General features: G+C 41.7%; 1 protein-coding gene across 1 annotated transcript; it reads left to right on the forward strand.

Moving 5' to 3' along the window:
- Positions 1-12,182: 12,182 nt before the first annotated feature.
- LOC149846096 (uncharacterized) lies at positions 12,183-13,063 on the forward strand. Its single transcript, XM_089997845.1, has one exon. It carries the CDS (start codon positions 12,229-12,231, stop codon positions 12,847-12,849), a length of 621 nt encoding a protein of 206 aa, XP_089853971.1. The 5' UTR covers positions 12,183-12,228; the 3' UTR covers positions 12,850-13,063.
- Positions 13,064-13,398: the final 335 nt, after the last annotated feature.

Here is a 13,398-nt window from a genome sequence, read left to right on the forward strand (position 1 = left end):
ACGAAAAAATATTCCAGTTCCTTGCAGGCCTCAGACCAGAATACGAGGCCATACGCAGTCAAATCCTTATGGCCCATGAGCTGCCATCAATTAACTGTATATGCTCCATCGTTATGCGTGAAGAGTCTCAGCGTCGGATAATGAACCAAAAATCAAAGAATACCAACAACGAGGAGAGATCTGATAGGGCCGTCTTCATTGCCGCTTCCACACCCAACCCCAAACGAGAGGAACATTGGTCGAAGAAGGGAAACAGCAGGTGCACTCAATGTTCACACTGCAAGAAGGACAGTCACATGAAGGAGAGGTGTTGGTTCCTCCACAGAAGACCCAGTAGGCCAAAAGACCCGACCAATGTGCAGGTCATCGTCAGCGAGAAACCGGGGACACCCCTAACTCTAGAGGCCCTCACCGACCTCATCAAGAATCTGAATCAAGAGTCCAAGCCGAAGTCTAATCTCATTGTAGCAGCTTCAACCAACGCAGTGGCCGAACCAGGTAACGATCTCCTCTCTAACGGTAGTCATTCTGAGAGTTGGATTGTCGACTCCGGAGCATCCGAACATATGACTCAGACCACTACCAATCTACATGACATTAAAACTCCAGGGGACATAAGTCGGGTCATTATTGTCGTTGGGTCATCCATGAGTGCTCCAAGCATCGGTAAAACTCACTTCTTCAATTCCAAGAATCACTCAAATGTTCTGTATATGCCAAAACTGTCATCAAACCTTCTGTTCGTGGCTTGCATCACTCAAGATCTTAATTGCAGGGTTATCTTCTCCCCTACTGACGTTGTATTTCAGGAAATTTCGACGAAGAAGAGGATTGGTGAGAGCAAGCTCACCAACGGGCTATACATCATCCCTCAGGAAGTAAGAGCTCACCTCACCAGAAGGGAAGACGACTCCAACCGGTGGCACAGATGCCTCAGAGATCCATCTCATAAAACTCTATCCTCCATAATCCCAGGGCTGAAATTTGACTCTCATTTATGTGACATTTGTCAATTTGCAAAAATGACACGGGTTCCTTTTCCTGTCTCTGAAAGCACCACAATAAAACCATTTGATATTGTGCGCTCTGACACATGGGGGCCTGCCCTTGTCACTTCTCACTCTGGTTTTAGATACTACCTTTCCTTCATAGACGACCACACCAAGGTCACGTGGCTCTATCTATTAAGGTCCAAAGATGAAGTTTTTAACAAATTCAAAAACTTTTACAGCATGATGAGAACTCAGTACGGGAGTCACATCAAGGCTTTGTGAACCGACAATGGTACATAATATAAAAATGAAAGGTTCGAGGCCTTCGAGAACGAGAGTGGTCTCGATCACCAATTCACCTGCGTCGAAACACCTCAGCAGAACGGCATGGCTGAGAGAAAAAACTGCCACCTACTTGAGATGACTCGATCCTTCCTATTTCAGATGAATGTTCCAAAACCCTACTGAAGCGATGCACTCATGTGTGCGTGCTACACCATCAACCATCTCCCAAGTAAGAGACTCCAAGGAAAATCTCCCCTAGAAACACTTAAGGGACATAAATTGAGTGTCAACCACATGAGAACTTTCGGCTTCATCATGGACACATTCATACACAAAAACAAGCGGGATAAGTTGAGCAGGCGTGCCTTGAAATGTATATTTCTCGGACACTCTACCTTAAAAAGAGGATATTGCTATCTTAACACCCATGAGAACAAAATGTTCATCACTCGGGACATCAAATTCGATAAAGACACTCCCTTCTTGGAACAGGTTCAAGAGCACACCTCATCGCAGAGGGAGATAGTCCTTCCCAACCTCGAATGCAATGATGATGTCAATACCGCAATAGAAGGGCGTGACACTCATCATCTCACCTCTCAAGAGGGGGTCGAAGCTGTCAATGAACCTGCTCAAATCCAGACAAGGAGATCTCAACGTGAAACACGCCAACCAAGTTGTTTCAATGATTACGTCACTAACAAGGCGTGTGCATACCCACTGGAAAACCAAATTTCCTATGAGCACCTGTCAAAAAACTACAGGGCCTTTTTCATCAGCGTCGACTACAACAAAGAACCATCCTCCTTCAAAGAGGCAAAAGCTTCTCCCATATGGACCCGAGCAATGATGGAGGAGCTAGACGCTCTTCACAAGAACCGAACATAAGAGACCACCACTTTGCTCAAAGGGAAGAAGGCAGTAGATGCAGATGGACCTTCAAGATCAAATACAGGTGCGACGGACACATAGAACGACACAAATCTCATCTTGTAGCTAAAGGATACACCTAAACTCAAGGGCTATACTACGAGGAAACATTCACTCCAGTGGCAAAAATGAACAATGTAAGAGTCCTCCTATCAATATTATGCAACTTTAAATGGCCCCTTCATCAGGTTGATGTAAAGAACGACTTCTTCCAAGGCGAACTCGACGAGGAAGTATATATGAAGCTTCCCCCTGGACATCCAAAAGAAGGGGACCCATCAATAGTTTGCAAACTTCACAAGGCCATCTACAGCCTGAAGCAATCGCCTAGAGCCTGACACTCCAAACTGAGCAGCGCCCTAAAACAATAGGGATACTATCGCAGCCATGCCGACAATTCAGTATTCTTCAAAAGGAAAGTTGACAAGCTCACAGTCATCTTGGTATATGTTGAAGACATAATACTGATTGGGAACGACAATGATGAAATCGTAGAAGCAAAAAGGTTTTTATCCACCGCCTTCGACATCAAGGACTTGGGAAACTAAGGTACTTCCTCGGAATCGAGTTTGCTCACTCAAATAGAGGAGTTTTCCTTTGCCAAAGGAAGTACACTCTCGACATTCTGAAAGAAATCAGAAACATACGGTGTAGACCCATCGAGACACCAATCGAGATAAACTACAAGCCCATCAAAGAGGATGACGAACCCCTAATCAACACCCAGAGATACCAACATTTGGTAGGAAAGCTACTCTACTTGACCGTGACGAGGCCAGACATCACTCACGTGGTCAGTGCGGCCAGTCAACATATGCATTCTCCGACTAATGGGCATCAAAAATTCGTGGACCGCATACTAAAGTACCTAAAGAAGTCACCCGGGCAAGGTATCTGGTTCAGGAGAAATGGGCACATCAACATAGAAGGATACTCTAACGCGAACTGGGCTGGGGACGTCGACAGAAAATCCACTACCGGCTACTGTGTATTTGTAGGAGGCAACCTCATCTCATGGCGGAGCAAAAAACAAGGGACCGTCTCCAGGTCGAGCACAGAATCCGAATACCGAGCCATGGCTAGCACAACCAGTGAACTTACTTGGACCAAGGCCCTCCTCAATGAGATGGGATTCAACCCAGCGTTACCCATTCCCATGGATTGCGACAACCAGGCAACGATTCACATAGCCGCCAACCCCATCTTCCACGAGCGCAAAAAACACATCGAAATTGATTGCCACTACATCAGAGAAAAGGTGGAGAAAAAGGAAATTTGTACTCCTTACACCAAGAGCCAAGATCAGCTGGCAGAAGGACTAACAAAGGGTCTAACTCAGGACGGACTCAGAAATCTTCTAAGCAAGTGGGGTTGTATTGGACATACACGCCCCACTTGAGAGGGAGTGTTAAAGATATCAGCCATGCTATCCTCCTCTCTCCGGGTATCTCTCCATATCTCGAGTCCCCAAGGCCTTCGGTGGGTATCTTTTGAACTCCACCCAAATGTGGATTATCATTGTAACCTCCTCCTTCTCTACCGTGACACCCCTGTATTTATTCCCCTATGTACCTCATGGATGAAGATGCGAAAATAATAAAAAGAGAGTGTGATAGCGATTGATCTGTGGGCGTAGGCACCTCTGCCGAACCACGTAAATCCAGGTCTTGAGAATGTGCTTGCCACTCTAGTCTACAGATTCACTTCATGCAGAAACTTATTTAGCTGGTTTCAGGTACTAAACTGAGTAATATATAATCCACATTATAGCCCAAAGTGTAACATTTCAAACTTAACTCATTTTCTTTTCAAGGTTGGGCCTATGTTAACTAAGCTACACATACTTCAATCTCAATCTGCTTGCACTCAAATCTCAACCAACATCACCTCAACAAGTTAATGTACCAAATGGTAGGCCTCGTGTCTCATAAAAAAATGTTGGATAAGCTAGCCCCACAAGAGCCCTTGACCCAATAGAAAAGTGGTCCCCTCCCACCTCAGGTCTCCCTACTTTCCCTTTTGTGAAGGGATTAGGGAAAATAAAAAGACCACGTTGGCGTCTCTTGGTGGGTGTGGATTGGCAAAATGATAAAAGAGTGCGAGAATCAGCTTCTTTGGACACACCCCTTTTTCTTTAACGTTTGTATTCTCGGTACCGATATTTAGCCAAGATATAGGTGCATCTTATGAATCTTGTGATCTCATATATGCTTATTAAGAGAGAAGTTGATGTACTTATTGATTATAGATTGCATAATAAATGAAATTGTTTCGTTTTTTTTCCTTCTTATCTTGAGGGTTTTCCACATGAATCTTGCTGTATCATTTGTTTTGTGATTCTTGTTTTGCTCTTATTTGCTTGCTACTATATTGTTTGGTCTTAATTTATAGTATAAACAAATAAAACTAAACAAAGCATCATGTGTGGTATGAGTGTTCCACTTCTTTATGAATAAGGTTAGGTTTTCTTTTTTAAGTATAAATACTTTATTTTGAGTGATTTGTAATTAGTTGGATTGATTAATTATTTTAAACTTGATTTCTCTTTTTCTTTTTTTCTCTCTGGACCCTATTCCCTATCGTTGATAGTGTAGGTTGTAGATCCTAATGAATTTTAGTGAATCGAGCATCAAGTTAGTATCAAAGCCTAGATCATCTACTCGACAATCATGATGGCACACAGTTCAAAGAGCGATCTTGGAGAACCTATTGGATCGAGCAATGAATTAATTGGATCCCTTGGAGATTCATCGGCCCAAACAAATGAACCTCCAATCCATACTGGCCTAAACACAGTTAGAAGCAACATCGTTGTGGTTTCGAAGGTGTTATCAATAGAGGTATGACCAGTTGAAGGATGCAAACACGCCGAAAAATCGATTTTTGGCCAAGGAAGTGCATTGCATAAGCCAATATGGGAGGTTCAGTCAACAAGGAGCACAACTGGGCCATACATCAACCTAACCATATCTTTACCTGCCGGATCAGGCCTGGTTATTGTCGGCCAGGCCTCCGGATAACCGATATTTGCTGGCGAAACCCTTTCGGGTTCTGTCTTTTCCTCTTTTCAGGCAGTACCATAGTCGGACAGATGAGCCGGGGTGGAGGGTGGCAGCACTGGCCAAAATCTGTCTGGCGATATCACGCAGGCCCTGCTGGAGGGAGAGGCCCTGGTCCACCGCCATGACAGGCGACAAACCGAGGTTCTCGCCCTCACGTTGGTCCACTGGCACGGCAAGCCGTGCAGGGCATCGTGTTGGCCGGACTTCGACCAACGACGATCTATCAGTCGGTTCTGGCCGTCAGGACTTTGCCCAGTTGGTGGGAGGGGGCGCTGGTTCACTATCGTTAATGACGATGGGTTGGAGGCGGCTGCCCTTCACCTCAGGGTCAGGTGGGCTGCTACTCGACCCCTCTTTAGCAAGACTTGTTCACTGCTGAGCCGGTTTAGCCAAGGCATTTATCATGTGGCACGTCGCAGATTCATCTAATTAATTGGAATGTGGTCTTAAGGAGGAACCCATCAAAAGCGACGTTTCAACAATACATTCTCTTTGTTAAATATTGAATATTGAGGATGAACTCCGATAGTATTTGTCTAGCAATGGTGAATTTTTTGTTACTTTTTTGCTATGGGTGCTCCTTCGTCTACTTGGATGCTAAGAAAGGCTTTATGGGGGGTTTTACCGTTGAGGAGCCTATTGGCAGCTCGACTATTCCTGCATGGAAAAATGCTTACTGAGGTAAGGCTACAAGGATAGGTTTTCAGATGGCCAGTAGGTGTTATCTTTATTTTGCTAGCATATAATCTTCTCTGCACTTGTTGTGGGAATACCCTTTCACATGGTCTGTCATTAGGGGGCCTTCGGATGATATAATCACTTCCTAGAATGAGATGGATTTTTGTTTGGCTTGTTATTGTCTGCATGGCTTTGGTTTGAGCATAATAAAACACATGTTCATAAATGAATTTATCAGTCCTCAACAGACAGTGCAGCAGTTAAAATGGAAGGTTTTCGAAAGATCATGGCGGAAACAGTTTGGTAAGGATCTGGGCTGGATCTGTATTAGCAGGTCGCTTTCTGGTTAATTGACCTGCGGTGCTATGGTTCCTTTTGGTTGTGACTATGCTTTGTACTTGTTCTTTTAGTTCTCTTTTCTTTGATGTTTTTGTTATGGGGTGATATCTCATCACCCTCACATGTATTTTTGTGCTCTATCATACAACCGACTTTTTCAGTTGTATATGGGTTTTAATGATATATAATTTTCTGTCAAAAAAATTATCAGACCTCCATAAACAAGTTGTATCAACTCAATGGTTTACACATGCTATAAGAAACTGGAAGAAATACAACCAAAATCCAACCCGAGGGTGAGTCTTCTCAAACCCGCAAAGAATGATTAAGGGTAGAACCAGCTCAGAATCAATCCAAAGAGAAGAAGAAAGACAAGAAAAAGTGAAGAGTACTAATTTTAAGATCCATTTGGATCCAATTTAGGTCTATTTATTTTTGGGTTGTGTTTGTATTTTTGGATTTATCCAAAATTCGACAGGGTTCAAGTTTTCAATTTTAAGTATAATTTCTTTATTTTGAGAGCTTTGTAATTAGTTGGATTAATTAATTATTTTAAACTTGGTTTCTCTTTTTTTCTTCTCTCCCTGAACCCTATTCCCTGCTTTCTTTTCGTAGTTGATAGTGAAGGTCATAGATTGTAACGTAGATTTTTGAGAATCGGGCAACCAATTTGGATCAAGAATTCAAATGGCTAGTTGATGCACTTTATGCTTATCCTGCGATGAAGATGATTTCCATCTTTTATGGGAATGTCCATTTTTTCAAAATATATTTAGGGTAGCCTAGTCACTAATGAAACTAATTGTGCAAAAGATTCCAATCGTGCGATCTTTTACTGAATGAGAGGCCATGATTCCCTAGCCACCGGTAGAAATTTATCTTTTAATGAAGTTCAAAACACCCCTTCAAACATTTCCTGGCATATCCTTTCCAGATGTATTTCATTTTTTCTGTCTTTATATAACAATCTCTCGATGACATGTATCCATATCTGATCTTCTGTTATGATTTCCTATTTTCTTGATGAATAAAACATTTCAATCTAAAAAAAATGTAGCTATAACATAACCACGAGGAATCACCACCATCCATCCAAATAAGGGCTAAGCACTAACCTTTTGACAAGTGGCCCACTTTATGTCACATTGGTTTCAGCCAGCCATTCGGTTGGCTAACATTGGTCATCTACTGAGGTGGCCTCCTTTACTGTACATCCTTAAATTTTGGCCATCTTTGAGTGATTTGAGCATCATCAAAGTTGTGTGGAGGGATCCATGCGTGCTTTTTGGCAACTCTACAGAATTTCAGCAAAACTCTGTCCAAGCATAGTTTGGTGCCTAGATTTGCATTTTTTGGTGAATCGCCATGAAATTTGGCAAACTGCATCAAAACAAAAGTTGTTCGCAATTAAATTCTAAGGAACTTCTGTTAAGACCTTGTTAGCATTTGAGATCTCCATCATGTTGTATTTTGGGAAGAGAATTTTGGGACCCATTGGGGTTCCAGGTGGAATGGTTTAAGTCTGACCCGAACCCATTGAGCTGTCGCGTGCACCAGATCTGAGTCTGACCCAATCAAACTTGGTTTGAGACCCAGACCCGATGGGGGTTTTGGGATCATCGGGTCTGAGTTCGACTCGGTCGTACTCGATAGGAGACTCGGACCCATTAGGGGTTCTGAGTGGACCAGGTGTGAGTCTTACCCGGACCCTTTGGGGTTTCTGAGTGGACCGATTCTAAGTCTGACCCAGTCGGACCCAGTCTGAGACCCAAACCGTTGGGGGTTCTGGGTGGACCAGGTATGAGTCTGACCCAATCAAACTTGTTGGGGCTTCCATGTGGACCTGGTCTAAGTCCGACCCGGTCTGAGAGCCTAACCCTTGAGGGTTTTGAGTGGATCGGGTTTAAGTCTGATCCGATTGAACCCAGTCTAAAACCCAAACCCATTGGGTTTTCGAGTCTACTCTCAACCCGTTGAGACCTGGTCCAGAACCCATTGATGTTCCAGGTCAGTAACCATAGAACGGATCAGATCCAAAACCAAACCCTTTAAAACATTAAGGATAGAACCGGTCCAGGAACCAATACATTCCTTTTGAGACCGGTTCAGATATTTTGGAACTGATTGAGGCATCTTGAGAACAAGTTCAGTGGTTTTTGAGATCGGTTCATGCATTTTGGGACCGGTTCTAGCTTTTTAGGGACCAATTCAACCATTTTGAGACCGGTTTGAGCCTTTTGTCACCGGTTTGAGGGTTTTCCTGACCGATTCAATAGTTTTTTGGACTGGTTCAATGTCTTTAAGGACCTGTTTAGATAGTCTTAAGATCTCAGTCTCGAATATGACTCGTAAATGCATGTCTTCGTCATTGGTCTCATATTTTTTTTAACTTTAACATGATATAATATGTGTTTCATGTTATTTTTTGAGTTATCCATGATTATTTATGCATGATATTATGAATGTATGTACTTTATTTGTGTTATGACATGCTTTACATGAACTTGCAATAAAAGATTCTGATCAACTCACTCTGGTTATCACCAAATTGTGATCCAAGTTTTTTTCATTGAGAATTTTTTGGACCGTGTTGAAATTGAAATTCGGTATTGAGATTGTGTATGACTTTATGAATCAATAATTCTACCTAAAGGTAGGTCATTGTGTTCTAAATTCACATAGGGTGTAATAGTAGATATATGCACCATCCCATGAAGCTTGTTTGTACCTAAATGTATAATGTCTAATTGCCTCTAGTTATATGATCTACTAATTTCACCAATTAATGGCAATTCCTTGAAAATTGAGACGACAAAACAACTTTTAAGTATTATTGTTTTTACCAAAGTAGAATGATAATTATTCTATTATATTTGCCTTATAAAAGATGAATAATAAAGTGTATCATGTTTACCTTTTCGATATGAATCTTGTATAGAGTAATCTCTTACTCATACAAAGATTATAATAATCGCTATGAAGGTTGTCTATGAGAAGTGAGAGTGCTCAGAAGGTTGCCTATGAGAAGTTGGAGTGCTCAAATAATCTTAGCTTGTTGTTTTTGCAATCGTGAGTAGCTAAGACTATTTGAAGTATCATTTCTCACTAAAGGACAATAAAAAAAAAATCTGAAAGCCATTGAGATAGAAATTATTGACTTAAATGAGATTTCATCTCAGGCCATATGGATCAGAAACTTCATTATGAATCTTGGTATAATTGACTCTATTGGGAGGTTACTGTAGATCTTATCGTGTTTTTCTCAAATAACAAGTGCCCCACCTCATGTCAACACATAGAGTTAAAGTATTTTGTTGTTAAAGAAATGACAAAAAATCATTTAGTGTGTATTGATACAATTGATACGAAGAAAATAACTGCAGATCCTCTTACTAAAAGGCTAACACCGAGATTATATTCTCAACATATAATGATGATGAGTATATTTAATTACTTCTGATGTATGACAATATATTATGATTATATGTGATCATATTTTTTAAACTAAATTGACTTTCTATGGTTTTGTGCATTATTGATTATGTATAAAGTGCCTCTCATTTTGTGAATAGAGAATAACAGAATAACAATATTAAACTAACCCATTCATAAAGGTATTCTTAATATACTAAACTCCAAAGATGAATAATATTGTATTACATGAAAATATGATATTTCATATAGGCATCTCCATGACTCATATAATTTATTCTTGTGATATTGAATAACATGTGAGCCCACGTGAAAATTGAATTGGGATGACGATAATGACCCTCGATAAAGTGTTTTTTCATATCAATGGGTCAAGTGAGAGAATGTTGGATTTTAGATCAGACTCGATCCAACCTGAATGTAACTCATATTGATATGGGCACATCAAGTGACATATATGGGTATGGCTCTTGGGTTTTAGAGGTTACAGGACAATCATGAGGTCTCATAACTGTCCATTCATGCGCATTAGGGACCTCCACTAGTTTTCATTATGGACTTCCACCAAATCTTCTTATAAATAGGAGAGATCCATGATAGCTTAATTATGACTACCACGGGGGCATACGTGGTTATTGAGTGCCATATTTTAGTGCTACCTACGTGTGTGATTTCTCTCTTTGGGTTCAAGGGTTCTGCTCACCCTTCAACATTCTAGCTTGGGCTCATTGAGGGTGTTGATTGGCTAAGGAGAACGCTAACCACCCACATCCATCGAAGCGTTGTTCAGATCATTTAAGGTTGTATCCGTTAAGTGGCTCTTCCGCAATCCATTTTATGCTAACAATATGCAGAATTACATGTACTCTGATGTGATGTTGAATTAAATTGAAAACTCAAAGAAACTTGCATGAAATTAAAGAAAAATACTTAATAATCAACCTAGAACCTCAAATATATCTTCACAATGCTTTTTATAGAAAAAAACAAACTCCAAATCTAATGTGGATTAGAGGTTGATCCAATGTCTAACTAGAATCCAAAATTTTATTTGAAGATCTAATATCTGAATTAAGTCTGAAAGTGGTGGTATTACCCATGCGGTCAACATGGTCTTGTGTCAAGCTGAAGGCTCAGGATTGAACCCCACCGGTGCATGGGGGGCTGCCATTGCTTTATCATGGTTCGGGCAGGTATGGTTGGGTGTCCTCAACCTTGAGTTTTACCTCGCAGCTAGGCGGACCCATTAAGTGACTTGGTGAGGGTTCCTTCATCATCATAAAAAATATCCAAATCAAGTCTGAATATAAAAAGTAAAATAATAAAAACGAATACAAATGAAAATTTAATGACTCTTTTTTTAAACCCCAATTCTTTCTCACTAGCTATAGTTTTCGCTTTATTTCTCTCAACAAAAACCTAATGTCACATACCAAACTTGATGAAATGCGGCAAAGGCAGTGTTGAGCACAATTAAGTGGAAAATGCATCGGTGTGTAGCAACGGGGCGGTATGCGTTGTGCTATAAGTGCAGTGATAACATGTTATGCGATTATAACAGCCAAAAAATTGATATGGTACTAGGCTATTTGAATTATTTTGAAATAATTTTTAAAAACAGTTAAAAATAAATTTTTTTTGACATGTCATTTTCTGGTTAAAAATTGGCTGATTCAGTTTGATTTGGTTGAGGATCACAATCTGCTGGTTAATTCCCTGTATCGATCTTGGGTCCGATGCCAGGTATCGAAGGTGACATTTCTCTTGCACATGCCTTTTTTTATATAAACATTACACAATAGAAATTGTATGTTCAATATAATATATTTGGGCTTATTAGGGTTGGGTTGGGCTGCTTAAGAGGTAAGACCCATGAGCAGCTGTTTCATATCTAGCTAGACTCTTAAATTGGATGTTTTGAGGGCCATGCAAGAAAACCATCCATGAAAGCAACGCCGAATTCATGTTAATCAGTCTATCTTGAGATTAGAACTGAATCCGGGTGTCATTAGAATCGAACCTAGGGTCCGACCCAGTCAGTCCAAACCTACCGTTCATGGGGCCATTTCGCTCTCCATAACTACACTAAACATAAAATGATGTACATTCGTCGTATTGTTTCCAAGTTATGGAGAAAAGATCCGGTCAACATCACCAAAAAATTGGTGATGAAGGACGCTGACAACACAATTCAAAAGTTGCCACGTCGTCTACTTCCCTGTTAGGTGGGGTCCATGAGTGACGACACATCTGTACTCCAAACTCAATATCACGAAGTTTCGCTGATATCGAATATGACAGTTGTTTTGTCCTTTTGAGAGAGAGAGAGAGAGTGTGTATAGGGCTGTAAGGCTGAAGGTAGTAATTACGATTTAGTTGGCCGTTCGGCATTAAATGTCACCAGCCACCGCCCTTCTCTTTCTCCTTTATGAGGAACTGTTAGTAAGTTGGAAGAACTTACGCCCGTCTTGCTAAAAGCAGAGGAGGAGAAGAAGAGAAGACGCAGAAGGATGATGACCGAATCCGGGCAGCCCACCAGGAAGCCTCCGCCATACCACCGGAGAAGAGGGTGGTGCTGTTGGTGCTGCACGGCCCTGGCCATCATCCTTTTCCTTCTTGCTCTCATCATCATCATCCTCGCCTTCACCGTCTTCAAGCCGAAGGATCCCACCACCACCGTGCTCTCCACATCCGTCGAGGGCATCGCCCCGCGCGTCAGCTTCCCTGCCTTCCGCATCGAGCTCAACATCACCCTCTTCATCCAACTTCTCGTTCGCAACCCCAACCACGCCAGTTTCACCCACGACGAGGGAACCAGCCTCCTTTTCTTCCACGACCGCCAGATTGGGGAGGCCGTCATCCTGCCCGGCCGGATTCCGGCAGACGGGTCCGAGACCATAGGCACCCGTCTCACGGTCGAGGCAGACAAGCTCGTGACAGACCCGGGCCTCATCGAGGAGGTCCTCTCCGGCGCGATTCACCTCGACAGCCGGTCGAGGATCCCCGGCAGGGTCGCCTTCCTCGGGATTATCCGGCACCACGCCGTCTCGGACGTCCAGTGCCAGACGGCCATCGGTATCCCCGATTTGAAAATCCGGAGCCAGGCTTGCACTCACCATACTAACCTATAACCAGTTTTCATGCCACCATTGTTCTCTATGAAAATAAAGAAAGTAGTTCGTTTCTTCATAGTTGATACTTTTTTTTTTTGGGGGGGGGGAGAGTTATATTGTCGACTTATTTGTAATTACATACAGTGGAGAATTGATTGCTGGATATAATTCTTCGTTCTTCTTCTTCTAATTATTATTATTAATAGAATCATTATATTATTATTGAGTGATTATAAATATTTAAAGAAGAGACTTTGCATGATCTTTTCGTGATCCTATATCTAATCTATAACTGGGTCTTCCTGGTTTTGATGCGAGTCGCCAGATTCTTTTCCTTGGAAGGGGTCCATTATAAATGATGAATGGCGGAAATGCCCTCAGAGTGGTGCAAAATTGAGAGCGTGTATTCTATGGCACCGCTTCTGCATGTGGTGGTGTTTGCACTAAGAAGGATGTTAGTTGTGTTTATCGTAATAGCTGGAAATAGAAAGAATGGGAGGCAGTGGGCAGTATTGGGATTTTTGGATGCATAGTTAAGAACAATAATGTCAAGTTTCAACCACAACC

This window comes from Nuphar pumila, chromosome 2 (genome assembly GCF_984573655.1).
Source record: "Nuphar pumila chromosome 2, dmNupPumi1.hap1.1, whole genome shotgun sequence".
Classification (NCBI taxonomy): domain Eukaryota; kingdom Viridiplantae; phylum Streptophyta; class Magnoliopsida; order Nymphaeales; family Nymphaeaceae; genus Nuphar; species Nuphar pumila.